The following is a 19968-nucleotide window of genomic DNA, read 5'->3' as shown; positions in this document are numbered from 1 at the left end:
CGACTTCAAAAGGGAGTTTATAGTACAGACCGATGCCTCCGAAGTAGGCCTCAGTGCTGTACTGTCTCAGGAAGTCATCGGGGAGGAGCATCCTGTTGTCTTCCTCAGCCGTAAGCTCACCCCAGCCGAGACCTGGTATAGTATTGTGGAGAGAGAGAGTGCCAGGCTATCAAGTGGGTACTCGAGTCTCTCAGCTATTATTTGTTGGGGAGAAAGTTCCGTCTGGTGACCGACCACTCCCCTCTCAAGTGGATGAGCCAGGCCAGGGACAGAAATGGCCGGGTCACCCGATGGTTTCTCTCTCTACAAAACTTTAAGTTTTCGGTGGAGCACAGGGCAGGCCGGTTACAGGGCAACAGAGATGTCCTGTCCCGGGTACACTGTCTGGCGTGTGTTCACCCCCTCAGGGTTGAACAAGGGAGGGGGGGACACTGGACACTGTGAGAGGTTTGGTCTGGGAAAACAGGTATTTTTCTCCCTGATTTACAGCTATGTAAGGTCAAATACCGGACCAGATTTTAAATGCCGGTTCCGGGTTTTGGCAGCACCTGGCTGTCCTTAAATAGGCAGCTGGAATCGGAAGCTATGTCTCTGTGTTGGGATCTGGATGAAGGCTTGCTACCTGTTTGGCGTGAAAATAGGTTGGTGCTGCTGTGAGCAAGGACTCTTTGAGGCAGAATTGCCGCATGGTGTGAATTACCACCAACACCGCAAGGTGACTTTTTGTTTGAATATGACTGCTTGGTTTGTCACTTGCCTAAAGTGTGAATAAAACACTGAACTGTTTGATCCAAAGAACTTGTTGCCTCTATACTGCGTCCGCTAATCCTGTCTACCAGAGTACGCACAACGACGCATGGAGAAACCGGGCAAGTTATCAAAGGAGTCTCGGGAGTTTGGCAAATCCCATAGGACTATGTATTAAAGCATCTGCAAAATACATTTATGGAGCCCTGTACTGCTGCATGGACGGGACAGGAAGATCAGCTTGTATCAAGAACCAGAATGCCCGATCAGATTGTATCAAGAACCAGAATGCACGATCAGATTGTATCTAGAACCAGAATGCCCGATCAGATTGTATCTAGAACCGGAATGCACGATCAGATTGTATCTAGAACCAGAATGCACGATCAGATTGTATCTAGAACCGAAATGCACGATCAGATTGTATCTAGAACCAGAATGCCCGATCAGATTGTATCTAGAACCGGAATGCACGATCAGATTGTATCTAGAACCAGAATGCACGATCAGATTGTATCTAGAATCGGAATGCCCGATCAGATTGTATCTAGAACCGAAATGCACAATCGGATTGTATCTAGAATCGGAATGCATGATCAGATTGTACGTAGAACCAGAATGCATGATCAGATTGTAATATGTGCACCAGTATCGGTCACATTTGAGTTGTAGATCGTGAATCCTTAGAAATGGCTATTCCTGAAATGTGTCAGTTTGAAGTAGTTTCACCTTAATATTGCGTAGTCTGGCCCGCCCCTTTTCTGCCTTACAGTAGGTGTGAGGGGGCGGTCCAGACTACACAGCAGCAGCCATCTGACTCCTAGGCCTCATGCACACGACCATATTTATTTCCACATCGGATTGGATGCGGGCCCGTTCATTTCAGTGGGGACATCACATCGTCTGCTTCCCGCATCTGTATGTCCACATGTCCGTCCTGCAAAATAATAGGCATTCTGATAAAGGGGCCTGCGGGAAAATTGCAGGATGCACATGGCCGGTATCCGTACAGAAGAGCGAGGCTCTTGGGTTTGCTCTGCAACCATTTATCAGCGCTCACACACATTACTGGCGGGTTTGTTTCGCGAACTTGTATCTAAGTGATGGGAACCAATTAGACATTAGAACTAGATGTTTGTACCGCTCACTAGGAAGAGTACGCGGCCCCGCTCAATTGCAGGTGAGCAACAGGAGGTCAGACATCGCCTGAACGGCCAATTAGAGGCCGGGTAACGAGAGTGCGGGTGATGTACAGCGCATGTCATTATCTCATCAGTCCCCGCACCGCTCCCTTCATGGCAGAGAGAACAGATTAAAATAAACTCATTATGGATTTATTTATTTATTTTGATAATTACCATACGCTCGTACAAATTAATTTGTGACTTCTGTTCTTTTCATCACGTGAAGAATTCATCGCTCCTCGATCGGTTTTCTAAAAACCCAACAGATTCCGGATATTTGCAAACCCTTTGGTAGAACCAGTCACCCATGGCACGGTGAACTTGCGCTGCGGCCCCGGTCACTAGTTCACCCGACGCTGATCACATTACGAACCTGCACTTTTACTAAGGTTCCCAGAAAGCTATTAAGTCAGGATGTCTCCTGCGATGTTTACAGGGTTGAGCCGGGGGCTTTGTAATTCGATAAATGCCAATTTTTCAATTATTTGGATGCATTGTTTCCACGGGAACATTTTGATCTGTGTATAAAACTAGTTCATAATAATTCAGCGAATGCAACTGGTGATCAGTACGGCCATCAGCTGCAAGTGCTACATGATTTGGACCAGGACCCCCTTTAATTGACCCACAGCTCCAGCTGCACACGCGTCAGTAACAGTACAATCTGTATATTAAAGGGGTTCTCCCATGATTAATTTAAAAGACGAAAACCGGACATCATGTACACAATAATTAATTTAAAAAAAATAAAAGCTAGAACCAGTCCTGTACCTCGCGTGGATCCGTAGATCTCCCCATTCATTGCTCTCAAGGGGAGTGTCCTTTCTGCTGCTTCTCAGGGGGCGTGTCCTTTCTGCTGCTGCTCGGGGGGGGGGGGCCTTTCTGCTGCTGCTCAGGGGCGTGTCCTTTCTGCATCAGCTCTCTCCCTATCCTAGCAAAGGAGGCACTTGAAGGATGAAACAGAGCATGTGCGGCCATCCCCGAGAGGCGGACAAAGAAATAAGAAAAAACAAACAAACAGCAGGTGGCGCTCTACAGATACATTTCATTGAATAGCTCAGTGGCTAGACTTTTTAATTACATGCGATTACAAAAGTGTTCAGAGCCGGGTGCTGGTTTGAAATCTGTAGAATGTTTGTTTGTTTTTCGTGGGACAACCCCATGAATCTTAGTAGCTCATCCTTCTGTTCCTGCTGTGCTGTGCTCGCATCACCCTGACCGCGGCTGCAGCTCCTCCACCATCAGGCCTTGGCTTGTCGCAGCCGCATACCAGATACGGTCAGCCACGGGACTGTAACGATCAGTCATCCAGGACAGAGGCACGCGTGCCCCAGGATTAGAATCTGACATGAGACCATGTTTTAGGCTATTTCTGCAGCGTCCCGGATGTTGAGATGACCGCATGGCCGGGTGAGATGTGCGTCGGTGAGTATGCGTTACCGGCGCGTGACCGATGCAGCTGGAATATTGTACGGAATATAATCGGATTACGGAGAGATGTGGGCAACGACAGCTGTTTGACCAGTGACATTAGCTCGTACTAATGCCCTGTGCAGCTTGAGCTGGCCAAAATGGATGAAGATCCTGAGATTGCGTCCAATCTGCTAAAAAACGAGTCCGTTAATTTGCATGACTGCAATTACGTGCGACAATGGCACGATTACTTTTTCCTATTGAATTTGTATAGGGACGCGCTGCTCGTCCAACCCACTGGGCTTGCCGCGTACTATTTTATGTATTGCATTTGAGCTCCCCCTAGTGGTGGCCGCGGGTAGACAGGATTTTATCATTTACGTCTGGGGTCTGGAGCTCAGATTATTAAGAACATTTACTTTACGAACGCTTTCAATCATTTATTATAGGAGAAAGTACCCTAGTGATTCATTAATACGTTGCATGCTGTAGGGTTAGACAGTGAGGTCTGTGGCGGTTGACTCGCGTATTACACAGGGTGCACTAAGACACGTGAAAGACATATGTGACCCTGCCCCTGACCGGTCTGGGACAGAAATGACGTGTGCTGAAATCTGGTGCAGCTGGCGTTTCCTACCAGACTCAGGGACACGGACAGCTGACATTCATCGTTGGGTAATACCCTCAGTACACGCCGCGTCGGGAAAGCTCATATCTGCCATGACACCTGGTGTTCCCCGCGCTGACTCTGATGTTGAAGGGTGTGTGGACTTTGGCAGCCAAACTTTTATTGCTTCAATTCTTCAGCAATAAAAAAATGTAATAGTTGTGCGTGAAAATCCACTATTTATTTTTTTCTTGTGTGTCTCCATGGTTACAGACTACCAACAGTCCCTGTGTAGTCTGATCCCGCTAACTTCTCTCTGACGTCCCAGGAGGTTGAGGAAGGTAATGCAAGATCAGACTACACTAGGTCTGTGCTTGTAAAGGTAGTTCTACCCTTGAACTCCACCAGAGCGCCCAGAAGGGTTGTCACCCAGCTTTCCCAGACTTCTGATGGGCAAAATGCACGCTTACGCCTTCATCTTTAAAGGCACGTAAGCAGAAATAGAATAGATTGAAGGGGTCTTTGCAAGACCTCCGACGCCCCTTTAAGTACCCAATGAACGGTATTTCTGGGAATCGTTCTATTTGCACCCCTCCCCCGACCGCTCTGAATCATTACTTCATCTTCATATATCACATAGAAAAAAATTCCGGGAAGATCTACACTAACACCTATATGAGGAGAGGGTCCCCCGTGCGCCTGCCTCGCGGGGCTGCATGCTGCCCACTTCGCACCCGACCTGTGTGACTGGTATAACTGGGATCCCTGCTTGAGATATTTGTTCTCTGCATCATTCTGATACACTTTGTTTCACCAAGATCTCTGCTTGCTGTCAGTGAGCGGACACAATATTGTCGTCGATAGGAAAGGACTGAAAACTCATCCTGACCTGGTCCTGCTGCACGGCAGAGGTTTTCGCTACAATGAATCAGTCTAAGTTCATGAGTTTTTAGCCTGTGGTTCCACTACTATTGGGGCATGCTGGGAGTTGTAGTTGTGCATCAGCTTGTGGTACAGTCCATGTCTCTAAGGGGTGATTATAGTTTTGTGGATGCTTGCCTTTAGAAATACTTAGACACCTCTCTCTGCCCTCCTGTTAGTTTGTTACAATGTATCAGAGCGGCTAAAATGTATCGGCTTGGAATCCATTCTGTTCACATAGGATTGTCCAGACTGGATACAATTGTAACAAACCCTCAGCTGGGAGAAATATTAGGGCATATCCTATTGGAGAATACATGCAGATTTCGGCCCGTTGACTGCATCAAAACCCGGGTGAAATCTGCCCAAAAACCTTCACATGGGCACAGCGGTGGGACATTCACAGCAGAAATCCAAAAGGTCAGCCTCCGATTTCCGCTGCTGATTTTTAATTTTTTTTTTTTTTTATACAAATTGCCGTCAGATCAATCGGCGTTGTCTGAACATGCCCCTAGACCTGGATGCGTTTTTCAGCCACACGCACATAAACCAGAGCGTTCCTGTTCTAACAGCAAGCAGAGATCTTAAATATGGTGAGTAACAAACACATAGAGACTATCAGAAAGTTGCAGAGGTTTTCATTTTGGGCACGAGACTGCCCGAGGCCTCCGTCCACAGCCCTCGGGCGAGCTCCGTGCCACCCTCAGTCCACATTGGCGCTTTGTCACGTTACCAAGCGGCTTGTCATAACATCCGTCTGCCGGGTCCGTGCTCGCTCGCTTAGAGATAGGCGCTGTTTATGCCTCTGTTACATTATTAGGGGGGTTAAGTTTGGGAGTTGTATGTCCTAACGTCACGGTGCACCGGCCTCTGGTCTCGCCGAGCTCCTATCTCCTGCCCGGATTGTTTGTTCTCAGTTATGGGTATTTTTTTTATTTTTATTATTTTTTTACTGTAAATGGTCATTGTCCCATTTCAGGTCATTAGCCGCATTGTCCTCTTTTCTATGGGACAGTGCAGAGGAACTCCGGAGTGACGCAGCCGGCGCCCGGCCTTCTCGATAGGCTCTGCGGCATCTGCTTGGATACCTCAGGCTGAGCTAATAAACAAAAACAGCTTGTAGCTAGGGAAATGCGGCCTGTCCCAGTTAGATACCTCCAAAAATAGGGTAATCGCCTGGCTGTGTACACAAAACGAGGCAAAGCGGAGATGTAAAACCAGAGGCTGGAGATACAGTTGCATAGGACTAGAAGGCTGCCGCTCCAGTTACATGAGGCCAACGGTTCAAATCGGGCAATACTATCTAATGTATATTGGTAGCTTAAAGGGGCTGTCCACTTTTAATTAATAACGGATCCCCTTACTCTGTAGGACCTTGTGGTGTGACCCACTTTATGCTTCCCTAGAGTAACTTTGGTTTTCCCCACAGGTGGCGAGATGGGAGTACCGCACACAATCGCTCTCCAGGATTTTTGGATCCCCGAACGTGGCATGCTACATCTTGGGGGCTGTACTTATATTTCTGGCCATCTTCAGGAGCCACTGGTAAGTCAGTGCATAGCGCAAAGTGGGTAAACGCTCTGGGGCCTTCACTGTTTAGGGGTCTCCATCATCTAATCTTCAAGACCCGTGACTCATTCTGAACATCTTCTGGAGGACCTGCCCCGACCTTGTGTTCTCAACCTGTTCTGGAGGACCTGCCCCGGTTTTATGTTCTCAGCCTGTTCTGGAGGACCTGCCCCGGTTTTATGTTCTCAACCTGTTCTGGAGGACCTGCCCCAGTCTTATGTTCTCAACCTGTTCTGGAGGACCTGCCCCGGTCTTATGTTCTCAACCTGTTCTGGAGGACCTGCCCCGGTCTTATGTTCTCAACCTGTTCTGGAGGACCTGCCCCGGTCTTATGTTCTCAACCTGTTCTGGAGGACCTGCCCCGGTCTTATGTTCTCAACCTGTTCTGGAGGACCTGCCCCGGTCTTATGTTCTCAACCTGTTCTGGAGGACCTGCCCCGGTCTTATGTTCTCAACCTGTTCTGGAGTACCTGCCCCGGTCTTATGTTCTCAACCTGTTCTGGAGGACCTGCCCCGGTCTTATGTTCTCAACCTGTTCTGGAGGACCTGCCCCGGTCTTATGTTCTCAACCTGTTCTGGAGGACCTGTCCCGGTCTTATGTTCTCAACCTGTTCTGGAGGACCTGCCCCGGTCTTATGTTCTCAACCTGTTCTGGAGGACCTGCCCCGGTCTTATGTTCTCAACCTGTTCTGGAGGACCTGCCCCGGTCTTATGTTCTCAACCTGTTCTGGAGGACCTGCCCCGGTCTTATGTTCTCAACCTGTTCTGGAGGACCTGCCCCGGTCTTATGTTCTCAACCTGTTCTGGAGGACCTGTCCCGGTCTTATGTTCTCAACCTCTTCTGGAGGACCAGCCTTGTGTTCTTAACATCATCTGAAGATACTGCCTTGGTCTTATGTGATGAGAGTAAGCAGCGGTATTATACTGTCACAGTGTGGCTTTATTATTTGAACACTATTGTAAAAATAAGCCGACCCATGGGTGATGTGAAGTTAGATAAAAGTGTCTAAAAATGCACCAGATTTGTCATCCAGCGTGCACCCCGGTGATAAATATGGCACATTTTCAGACTGACTAAATCGGGATTAGTAAATCTCCCCCTTTACACCGCCTATTGTTTGCCTTACTCTGCGCCCAAATTTTTGCACACATCGTATGTTAAGCCATGACCTTCCCTTTCTTTTAAGCCAAAATCCCCTTAAAATAAACCACTCCTCCTTGACTATTAAGGAGCAAAAAGTGTCTAAAACACATAATAAATGTTTTTGCACCTTTTAAGTATCGCCCTATCCAGTTGATAGTATGCCGCCTAGCAGTGCACACCCGAGATGAGGAGGACGGCTCAGGATCTCTGAACATCGTCTTCTGCTCCAGAGGTGATGGTGTTAGGGCTCATTCACATGACTCTATGGTCGCCATGCTTGTGTCGCAATACACGGGCATCGGCCATGTGAACTCTGTGTTGCGGATGCGGACCCATTGACTTGAACGGGGCCGCGATCTGCAAAGTACGGCAAATGATAGGACATTTCTCATCTGTCCAGAAGCTCCGACCTGAAATCCCATGGAAACACTTGGAAACACCTGGATGGGCTTTCAGATCTGTGTTCTGCACCGCAAAAGATAGGACACGTCCAATCTTTTGAGATCCGCAACACGGAGTTCACACAGCTGATGCCCGTGTATTGCGGACCGAAACATGGGCATGGGAACCATACGGTCGTGTAAATGAGCCCTAGAGAACTTTTCTCCCATGGGATCAAGGTCTCGTTAGGCCCTACGTGCATGTTAGGTGGCGCTATTATATGCATGTTCTGTGCCACATTATTGGGCTTTGCAGGTTTTTGGATATCGGATTAACGGAACTCCTCTTTATGGATTAATCGCCATATATATACTTCCCTTATATATGTATAACCTACACATAGTACAGGGCCTGTGCATGACAAGCAATTTGCTCAAGCGCTGAAGACAGAGGTTATAATCCTACGTAATACCAGTGTTACTATGACCGGCATGTCTTCTTTGCATTATCAGCCTGCTGTTACCTGGGTGCACTTCTCATTGACCTTGTTACTTTGTGTCGCAACTCGGCCTTGTCTTTGATTAGTGATTTTTGTATCTTGGGTTTGTCCTATCAGTTGTGGACGTGCTGAACGGTGTTTGCTCACCTCAGTGAATACGAGATCTGAGAAAAGTGCCCAGGAGCAAGTACAAGGGAGAAGAAGCTGATGAATACCCAGCCAGAACAGCAAATACTTGTACATAGGGGCAGTATTATAGTAGTTATATTCTTGTACATAGGAGCAGTATTATAGTAGTTATATTCTTGTACATAGGAGCAGTATTATAGTAGTTATATTCTTGTACATAGGAGCAGTATTATAGTAGTTATATTCTTGTACATAGGAGCAGTATTATAGTAGTTATATTCTTGGACATAGGAGGCAGTATTATAGTAGTTATATTCTTGTACATAGGAGCAGTATTATAGTAGTTATATTCTTGTACATAGGAGCAGTATTATAGTAGTTATATTCTTGTACATAGGAGGCAGTATTATAGTAGTTATATTCTTGTACATAGGAGCAGTATTATAGTAGTTATATTCTTGTACATAGGAGCAGTATTATAGTAGTTATATTCTTGTACATAGGAGGCAGTATTATAGTAGTTATAGTCTTGTACATAGGAGGCAGTATTATAGTAGATATATTCTTGTACATAGGAGCAGTATTATAGTAGTTATATTCTTGGACATAGGAGCAGTATTATAGTAGTTATATTCATGTACATAGAGACAGTATTATAGTAGTTATATTCTTGTACATAGGAGCAGTATTATAGTAGTTATATTCTTGTACATAGGAGCAGTATTATAGTAGTTATATTCTTGTACATAGGAGGCAGTATTATAGTAGTTATATTCTTGGACATAGGAGCAGTATTATAGTAGTTATATTCTTGGACATAGGAGCAGTATTATAGTAGTTATATTCATGTACATAGAGACAGTATTATAGTAGTTATATTCCTGTACATAGGAGCAGTATTATAGTAGTTATATTCTTGTACATAGGAGCAGTATTATAGTAGTTATATTCTTGTACATAGGAGGCAGTATTATAGTAGTTATATTCTTGTACATAGGAGCAGTATTATAGTAGTTATATTCTTGTACATAGGAGTAGTATTATAGTAGTTATATTCTTGTACATAGGAGCAGTATTATAGTAGTTATATTCTTATACATAGGAGCAGTATTATAGTAGTTATATTCTTGTACATAGGAGCAGTATTATAGTAGTTATATTCTTGTACATAGGAGCAGTATTATAGTAGTTATATTCTTGTACATAGGAGCAGTATTATAGTAGTTATATTCTTGTACATAGGAGCAGTAGTATGGTAGTTATATTCTTGTACATAGGAGGCAGTATTATAGTAGTTATATTCTTGTACATAGGAGGCAGTATTATAGTAGTTATATTCTTGTACATAGGAGCAGTATTATAGTAGTTATATTCTTGTACATAGGAGCAGTATTATAGTAGTTATATTCTTGTACATAGGAGCAGTATTATAGTAGTTATATTCTTGTACATAGGAGCAGTATTATAGTAGTTATATTCTTGTACATAGGAGCAGTATTATAGTAGTTATATTCTTGTACATAGGAGCAGTAGTATGGTAGTTATATTCTTGTACATAGGAGGCAGTATTATAGTAGTTATATTCTTGTACATAGGAGCAGTATTATAGTAGTTATATTCTTGGACATAGGAGGCAGTATTATAGTAGTTATATTTTTGTACATAGGAGGCAGTATTATAGTAGTTATATTCTTGTACATAGGAGCAGTATTATAGTAGTTATATTCTTGTACATAAGAGCAGTATTATAGTAGTTATATTCATGTACATAGGAGCAGTATTATAGTAGTTATATTCTTGTACATAGGAGCAGTATTATAGTAGTTATATTCTTGTACATAGGAGGCAGTATTATAGTAGTTATATTCTTGTACATAGGAGGCAGTATTATAGTAGTTATATTCTTGTACATAGGAGCAGTATTATAGTAGTTATATTCTTGTACATAGGAGGCAGTATTATAGTAGTTATATTCTTGTACATAGGAGCAGTATTATAGTAGTTATATTCCTGTACATAGGAGCAGTATTATAGTAGCTATATTCTTATAGTAGTTATATTACTAGGGATGAGCGAATCGACTTTGGATGAAACATCCGAAGTCGATTCGCATAAAACTTGATTCTAATACTGTACGGAGCAGGAACTCTGTACAGTATTAGAATGTATTGGCTCCGATGAGCCGAAGTTATTACTTCGCGAAGTCTCACGACACTTAACATAATAACTTCATAAATCAATTTCTACTGTAAAAAAACATTTCCCGAACTCTGGTTCGGTTGCAAGGTACCAAAAGCCATGAACAAACGAGCGAGCTCCCATTGACCAGCGCCCAACACAAGAGAGGTGATGGTAACAAGACATCTTACCCTGATGATGCCCTCAATGGAGCTGAGCTTTTTGTTACATATCTGGTTGTCTGCTAACCCCACCTAAAGGTCAGTACGCATGTACATTTACTTCATACTTCAGGAATGCGGCCAGGTATCAGGTACCTCTAACCAACTACATTACAAGGGATTAAAGGGGATGGAACCACTAAAATGCCTTGCCATACAACATCTAAATAAATAGGCAATTTTTCAGATAGCCTTAATTAAAAAGGCCATTTGTTTTCATATGAAAGCCGATATATTTCCATGGTAACAGACAACAGACAAACCTTGCGTAGTCGGATCTTGCAGTCAACATGCCTTTAATCTTGCTAACCTAACGAATTCAAGGTAATAGGAGTTAGGGGACCAATCACAGGGAGTAGGACTGACGGATCCGACTACACTCAGCTCACTTGTTGTCTGTTACCTTGGAAACCTATAGGTTTTTATAGATGCTGTAGGCAAAAAACAATAGGATATTTTTTTATTTTAGTTGCTTTAGATAAAGCCTTTTGAAGAGATTTTCTGAGATTATGATATCGATGGCAGCAGCAGCTCCGTTGAGTGTTGCGTCCTCTTCGAAGCTTACCAAACACAGCGCCGCCCATTGACTGTGCTTGGTATTGCAGCTCAGCCACATTCAGATGAATGGGACTGAGCTGCGCCTAGGCCACAAGACCAAGGAATGTGACGTCAAGGGCCCTGGCGCTCACCGGAGTGCCCAAACAGCTGATCGCCAGGATGGCGGGAGTCGGACCCAGACCAATCTGATATTGATGACTTATCCTGAGCATAGGTCATCAATATAAAAGTCTGGCCATGGTATTTCATATAGAAGAGATGCTGATACTTGTAGTTCTCCTGTTGCCGTCCAACCTTCCTTGCTTGTTTGTGACTCAGCTGATGAACACGTCTTTCCTGCATCCCGCAGACATTGTCATCAGCAGCTTTGTGTTCAGCCCCGGTCTTTATTTTTATAAAGCTCCATTTTATATAATTACGGAGCCCGCGATATTCAGGCGTCTCGCCGCCGTTGTCTCGCTCGTCATTTATTTTTTTCTTCATTGTTAATTTTACTTTCTGGATTAATATAGAAAATCAAAAGGCGCGCACTCAATCTCCGTAGATGCACCGGGCCCCTGTTGTGTAAAATTAGGTAATTAGGTTAAACGAGTATTTAATTACAGCCGATGCAGGAGCGCAGCGTTTCTGGGCAGATGCCGACTGTTTGCTCTCTCCTGTTTCCGAGCCGTGTTATACATGTCATATGTGACCCACACGGAAATAAATCCTGCGGAGTATTGTCTGAGACAGACTGCCGTGCGCCAAGAAGCAGATGGTGTCGAGCTCAGCAGGTTCTGCTTCTCCAAAAGTATGAGTTACCTGCGCCGAACGGATCCTTTACTAAGGGAGCAAAGTCTGAAGAACTAGCACTCTAGAGGGCGCTAGAGAACCCAGAGAGACCCCAATAGTAAAACTGGGCTCCTCTTCTAATCTACATAATGCATTAACCATTCTGGAAGATTCCGAGTTGAAATCTCCCATTCATTTTGGGAAGTGTCCTATGTACATGTCATGTGATGTAGGGAAAAAATGAACGTGCCCTGTATACTAGGAACTCAGCTAATGTCTTAAAGGCATGTATGATAGCAAGCTTATTGACGGTTTCCAATAACAGCCAGCAGAATAGTGAGTGCAGCTCTAGAGTATAATACAGGATGTAACTCAGGATCAGTACAGGATAAGTAATGTATGTACACAGTGACTGCACCAGCAGAATAGTGAGTGCAGCTCTGGGGTATAATACAGGATGTAACTCAGGATCAGTACAGGATAAGCAATGTAATGTATATACACAGTGATTCCACCAGCAGAATAGTGATTGCAGCTCTGGAGTATAATACAGGATGTAACTCAGGATCAGTACAGGATAAGTAATGTAATGTATATACACAGTGATTCCACCAGCAGAATAGTGATTGCAGCTCTGGAGTATAATACAGGATGTAACTCAGGATCAGTACAGGATAAGCAATGTATGTACACAGTGACTGCACCAGCAGAATAGTGAGTGCAGCTCTGGAGTATAATACAGGATGTAACTGAGGATCAGTACAGGATAAGTAATGTATGTACACAGTGACTGCACCAGCAGAATAGTGAGTGCAGCTCTGGGGTATAATACAGGATGTAACTCAGGATCAGTACAGGATAAGTAATGTAATGTATGTACACAGTGACTGCACCAGCAGAATAGTGAGTGCAGCTCTGGAGTATAATACAGGATGTAACTCAGGATCAGTACAGGATAAGTAATGTATGTACACAGTGACTGCACCAGCAGAATAGTGAGTGCAGCTCTGGAGTATAATACAGGATGTAACTCAGGATCAGTACAGGATAAGTAATGTATGTACACAGTGACTGCACCAGCAGAATAGTGAGTGCAGCTCTGGAGTATAATACAGGATGTAACTCAGGATCAGTACAGGATTAGTAATGTAATGTATGTACACAGTGACTGCACCAGCAGAATAGTGAGTGCAGCTCTGGAGTATAATACAGGATGTAACTCAGGATCAGTACAGGATAAGTAATGTAATGTATGTACACAGTGACTGCACCAGCAGAATAGTGAGTGCAGCTCTGGAGTATAATACATGATGTAACTCAGGATCAGTACAGGATAAGTAATGTAATGTATGTACACAGTGACTGCACCAGCAGAATAGTGAGTGCAGCTCTGGGGTATAATACAGGATGTAACTCAGGATCAGTACAGGATAAGTAATGTAATGTATGTACACAGTGACTGCACCAGCAGAATAGTGAGTGCAGCTCTGGAGTATAATACAGGATGTAACTCAGGATCAGTACAGGATAAGTAATGTATGTACACAGTGACTGCACCAGCAGAATAGTGAGTGCAGCTCTGGAGTATAATACAGGATGTAACTCAGGATCAGTACAGGATAAGTAATGTATGTACACAGTGACTGCACCAGCAGAATAGTGAGTGCAGCTCTGGAGTATAATACAGGATGTAACTCTGGTGTAACACAATTTATGTACTAAAGGCATCTGTCACCAGCGACCTCCCATCCATCTGTTTGCATAGACACATAACTGTGCGTCACCTGATTAAACTGCCGTTTGTTTGTTTTTTGTCGATCTCAGACTTTGTTCCCATTTATGATAATTTTCCTTAATATGCAAATTAGGCCTTTGGTGCAAAGAGAGCGTCACCATTGCTCTTGTTGCACCCAAACTTCGTTCCTTTCTGTGGCCAGCCCCTCCATCGCTGCATTACCAATTCCTGGTCCTGTCAATCAAAGCAGCCAGGGAGGGGCTGGCCACAGAAAGGAGCTGAGCTTGGGTGCAGCAAAAGCAATAGTGACGCCTTTATTGCACCAAAAGCCTAATTTGCATATTAAGATAACGTATCCTAACTCGGGAACCGATCCTCGGATCCACAATAGAAAAACTGCGTTTTAATCAGGAGAACTACAGCCATGGGTCTTATCTCTCTCATTATTTATATATATCTCTTACTAGCAGAAGGACCCGGCTTCGCACGGGTATATTTAATCTATTTTATTTTATGTTTCCGTGTGTCATAAAAAGATATCAACAGTTTCCTCCATAACAGTGACCTCTACAGTGCCCGTCCCTTTAACAGTGACCTACATAATGGCCACCCCTTTAACAGTGATATCCACAGTGCCCGCGCTTTTAACAGGGACTTCCACAGTGCCCGCCCCTTTAGCATTGACCGCCCCTGTAACAGTGACTTTCACAGTGACTGCCCCTTTAACTGTGACTTTCACAGTGACTGCCCCTTTAACCTGTGACTTTCAAAGTGGCTGCCCCTTTCACTGTGATTTTCACAGTGCCCGTCCCTTTAACAGGGGCCTTCATAGCGCCGGCCCCTTTAAAAACCGTGACCTCCACAGTGCCCGCCCCTTTAAGCAGTAAAGAAAAATGGCTGGGTTGTTATGGAAACCTGGAGTAAAACTGTGTTTATGGCAGTTGGGATTTTAAGAGAAAGACTTGCAGGCTTGTATTGGCTAATGTGGGTCATTTTTGGGGAATATCTCAGGAACGGCACGTCCTAGAGAGCTGATGTACCTGATGTACCTGTGTGCCAAATTTGGTGAAGATCGGTCCAGTAGTTTGATCGCGCATAAAGAACGTCTAGACAGACAGACAGAAACTCATTTTTATATATATGAGACTAGCAGAAGGACCCGGCTTCGCACGGGTATATTTCACCTATTCCATTTTATGTTTCCGTGTGTCGTAAAAAGATATCGATAGTTTCCCCCATAACAGTAACCTCTACAGTACCCGCACCTTTAACAATGACCTCCACAGTGCCTGCCCCTTTAACAGTGACTGCCCCTTTAGCATTGACCACCCCTTTAACAGTGACTTTCACAGTGACTGCCCCCTTAACAGTGACTTTCACAGTGACCGCCCCCTTAACAGTGACTTTCACAGTGACCGCCCCCTTAACAGTGACTTTCACAGTGACCGCCCCCTTAACAGTGACTTTCACAGTGACCGCCCCCTTAACAGTGACTTTCACAGTGACCGCCCCCTTAACAGTGACTTTCACAGTGACCTCCCCTTTAACAGTGACTTTCACAGTGATCGCCCTTTTAACAGGGATCTTCATAGCGCCCGCCCCTTTAATAACATTGACCTCCACAGTTCCCGCCTATTTAATAACATTGACCTCCACAGTGCCCCACCATTTAATAACAGTGACCTCCACTGTGCCCGCCCCTTTAAGCAGTAAAGAAAAATGGCTGGGTTGTTATGGAAACCTGGAGTAAAACTGTGTTTATAGCAGTTGGGATTTGAAGAGAAAGACTTGCAGGCTTGTATTGGGGGGGCTCATTTTGGGAATATCTCAGGAACGGTACGTCCTAGAGAGCTGAGACCCCGTCTAAAACCTTCCCCGACACCTGATGTACCTGTGTAAGATCGGTCCAGTCGTTTGGTCACGCATAAAAAACGTCCAGACAGACAGAAACTCCTTTTTATATATATAAAAAGGAGTTTCTGTCTGTCTGTCTAGACGTCTGTCTGGATGTGCGCGAGCAAACGACTGGACGGATCTTTACCAAATTTGGCACACAGGTACATCAGGCGTCCGGGAAGGTTTTAGACCGAGTCTCAGCTCTCTAGGACTTACCGTTCCTGAGATATTGCCAACAAATTAGCCCCCTCACCCCGCCAATACCAACTGCCATAAACACAGTTTTACTCCAGGTTTCCAGAACAACCCAGCCATTTTTCTTTACTGCTTAAAGGGGCGGGTACTAGGGAGGTCACTGTTTTTAAAGGGGCGGGCACAGTGAAGGTCACTGTTATTAAATGGGCGGGCACTGTGGAGGTCACTATTATCAAAGGGGCGAGCTCTATGAAGGTCCCTGTTAAAGGGGCAGTCACTGTTTGAAGGGGCGGTCACTGTTGAAGGGGCGGTCACTATTGAAGGGGCGGTGACTGTGAAAATCACTGTTGAAGGGGTGGTCACTGTGAAAGTCACTTTTAAAGGGGCGGGCACTAAGGAGGTCTCTGTTAAAGGGGCGGGCACTGTGGAAGTCACTGTTATGGGGGAAATTGTCAATATCTTTTTATGACACACGGAAACATAAAATGAAATATACCCGTGCGAAGCCGGGTCCTTCTGCTAGTAAGAGATATATATAAAAATGAGTTTCTGCTTGTCTGTCTGGACGTTCTTTATGCACGACCAAACAACTGGACCGATCTTCACGAAATTTGGCACACAGGTACATCAGGTGTCCGGGAATGTCAGATCTCTAGGACGTACCGTTCCTGAGATATTCCCCAAAAAATAGCCCCCTTCCCCAATACAAGCCTGCAAGTCTTTCTCTCCCAATCCCAACTGCTCTAAACACAGTTTTACTCCGTGCGCTGTGTATGTTACTGTTAAGGGGGCAGACCGCTGTGGAGGTCACTGATAAAGGGGCGGGCACTGTGGAGGTCACTGTTAAAGGGGCAGGGTACTGTGGAAGTCACTGTTAAAGGGGCGGGATGCTGTAGAGGTCACTGTATGGAGAACACTGTGTATATCTTTTAACCTCACACACCAACATTAAATGAAATATACCCGTCGCGAAGCCGGGTCCTTCTGCTTGTCCATATATGATGTGGGACTTGTGGCGACACGTGGTGCACTTTATTTTTTTATTTTTTTATGACGCTGTTGTCTTTGTCAGTTGAAGGGAAAATGGTTTTGGATCCTGGTGAGCCCATGCGGTCACCTCATTGGAGCCTCCCCTTTAATACCGGGTGCAATGCTGTATGGCGGTATTAGTGTGACCTCCATGCCTGCTGTGTCCTCACAGAGACGTCCCTGGCGCTGGCATCTTCTGGGCGGCAGATTCGTGTTGTTTTCTTGCCTCGTATCTAGCCCATTCATGTGCCCGGGTGTTGTTTATCTCTGAGAAATCAATCATCTGGCTTTTAATGTCTGATTCTCTTCCAGCAAGCGGTTTGTTTTCCTCCATTTCATTGACACTGCCAGCGGTGAATTATCCCGCAGCCGAGATTAATGCCAGGCTGTCCTTTATAATGCTTCTCCTGCAGTAATTAATTAGCGCTGTAAACAGTAGTTATGTGCACGACCGGGCAGATGATAAAGTCGCAGCCATCTCTGCTTATTCCCTCCCGCTACTTTCTAAAGTTCGTTAATTGGAAGTAAAGCAGCAGGCATTAAAGGCGAACCAAGGGCGCCGTTATACAGTCACCTACTCAAGGTAGCGCTCAGAGGGAGATTTAATGACGTGGTCTGACCACAATAAAGGGCTCAGTGTGGGCAGAATTCACACACCCTTAAAGTGTCATTCCACTTTTTGCTGAATTTTTCTCTTTTGAATCTAAGCAAAAAGTTGAATATTTTTGTAAATCGCTTGCTTTACCGTTTTTATACTGATTTTGAGTTATTTCATGTCCTTTTCTCTATTCCTGCACAGAGCTGCTTTAAAAATCTGGCCTTGTAGACAGACTGCGGTTTAGCTCCGCCTCTCGGTCAGACATGTGACCTAACAGCTGGTAACTTTGTAACTGTTATTTGCAGACAGACTGCGGTTTAGCTCCGCCTCTCGGTCAGACATGTGACCTAACCGCTGGTAACTTTGTAACTGTTATTTGCGCTCACTGTGGAAAAGGGGAAAAGTAGCCGAATTTAATTTTTTTTATTTATATTTATGAATTGGGTGGTATGTCACCCCTCCCCCACCATTGAGCGCAGTGAAAATTGGGGGAAGGGCCCCCCCGACTCCCACCATGGGAAAATTGGGGGAAGGGCCCCCCCCTGATCTGATGTGCATGATCAGCTTTTAAAGGGGCGATCCAAAGATGTAAACTTATCCCCTGTCCACATGTTGGGAGTTGTACTCTCGAGGGAGATCTCCAGGTTTGCAGCGTCATGGGAGTTTTATTTATTTATTTTCTAGCGGATCCCCAAGTTTGTAGCACAATGGGAGTTGTACTCTTTAGGGAGATCTGGTTTGCAGCGTGATGGATGTTTGTACCCTTCACCCTATGATGGGAGTTGTACTCTTCAAATAGTTCACCGCTTTGCAACAATATGGTAGTTGTAATCTTCAAGGTGAACGGCCGGTTTGGAGCATGATGGGATTCTTGCAAATTCTCCAGGTTTATAACATCGCACTCCTCAGGGAGGACCCCAGGTTTGCAGCCTATTGTACCTTTCAAAGCGATCCAAGGTTTTCAGCATGATGGGAGTTGTAGTGTTCAGTGAGATTCCTAAGTTTGCAGCATGATGATGGGTGTTGCACACCTCCTGATAGGTCCCCAGGTTTGCAGCACAATGGGCGTTGTCATTTTCGGCGCTATCGGTATGTTTGCAGCATGATGGGAGTTGTACATTTACAGTAGGTCTCCAGGTTTGCAGCACAATGGCAGTTGTAATTTTCGGCGCTATCGGTATGTTTGCAGCATGATGGGAGTTGTACATTTACAGTAGGTCTCCAGGTTTGCAGCACAATGGCAGTTGTAATTTTTGGCGCTATCGGTATGTTTGCAGCATGATAGGAGTTGTAATTTTCAATGTCATTAGTATGTTTGTAGCACAAGGGGAGTTGTACTCTCTGGGTGGATTTCCAGCGTGATGGAAGGGTCAGGGTAACACAAAGGGACTATGGTTGGAAGCGGTATCCAGCAGAATTCAGCATGCAGCTCTGGATGTGGCTAGAGTATAAGACGAGAAATGCTTAAAATTGTTGCTAAAAAAAAATCACCAGTGAAGCTTTTGGTGGTGCTGTCCCTTTAAATGGGTGTTCATGCACAACTGCACCCAGCAGGGCGAGGGCCATCATGTGCTCTCCTTCCCCCCTGCCCGATGCAGCAGATGGCATCTTCTGGTTGATCCAGAAGCAGCACCATCCCTCCATACGTGAAGTTCCTTCAAGCAGAAAGCAAACAGCGCAGGTTATGACAAAGTGCAGTAATGTGTCAGATAAGAGGCCTGCGAGCTGTGTTGTGTCTGCAGAGCTGAAAGCATGGTGCAGTAACCCTTTCCGTCCTGTAGGCCAGGTGACCACATGATAGGACTGTCTGTGATATTAGAGTGCAAGCTCTCCAGCCAACAGGTTTTTTTGGCCAGCCAAAACATACAAGAATATTCTGCAGTCCCATGCACCGCTCGTCCTGGTTCAGAAGCCATTAGTGGTTGTCATCCAGTTTCCCTTGTGGGAGGCAAAGACGACTGAGAAAAAAAGCTGACGGTCGTCTTCTTCTCCGTCCGTCCGTGTGCTCGCATCCCCAGATTTTCCTCGCTCGCCAGGTCACATGAGGCTTAATGTTTTGTTTGCCGACTTTGCTCATCTGTAATGTACACTATCATTATGTGTGATCGGAAACTCGCAGCGAGTGGAAGTGTCATCACTCAGGTCTCCAGAGCTGTCGCTCCCTCCTCTTATAGTGGTCATCATTTACCTGGG

The 19968-nt window shown here is 45.0% G+C and overlaps 1 protein-coding gene across 1 annotated transcript in view; it reads left to right on the top strand.

Moving 5' to 3' along the window:
- PEMT (phosphatidylethanolamine N-methyltransferase) overlaps nucleotides 1–19968 on the top strand; it is a 79392-nt gene that overhangs the window by 24363 nt on the left and 35061 nt on the right. Inside the window, exon 3 of the mRNA XM_040440883.1 lies at nucleotides 6302–6417. Coding sequence (XP_040296817.1) covers nucleotides 6302–6417 — 116 coding nt within the window. The remainder of the gene's footprint in view (nucleotides 1–6301; nucleotides 6418–19968) is intronic.

This window comes from Bufo bufo, chromosome 7, assembly GCF_905171765.1.
Source record: "Bufo bufo chromosome 7, aBufBuf1.1, whole genome shotgun sequence".
NCBI classification, from domain to species: domain Eukaryota; kingdom Metazoa; phylum Chordata; class Amphibia; order Anura; family Bufonidae; genus Bufo; species Bufo bufo.
Note: the sequence above shows the minus strand (reverse complement) of the source record. Positions and strands in the feature narration are given on the sequence as shown.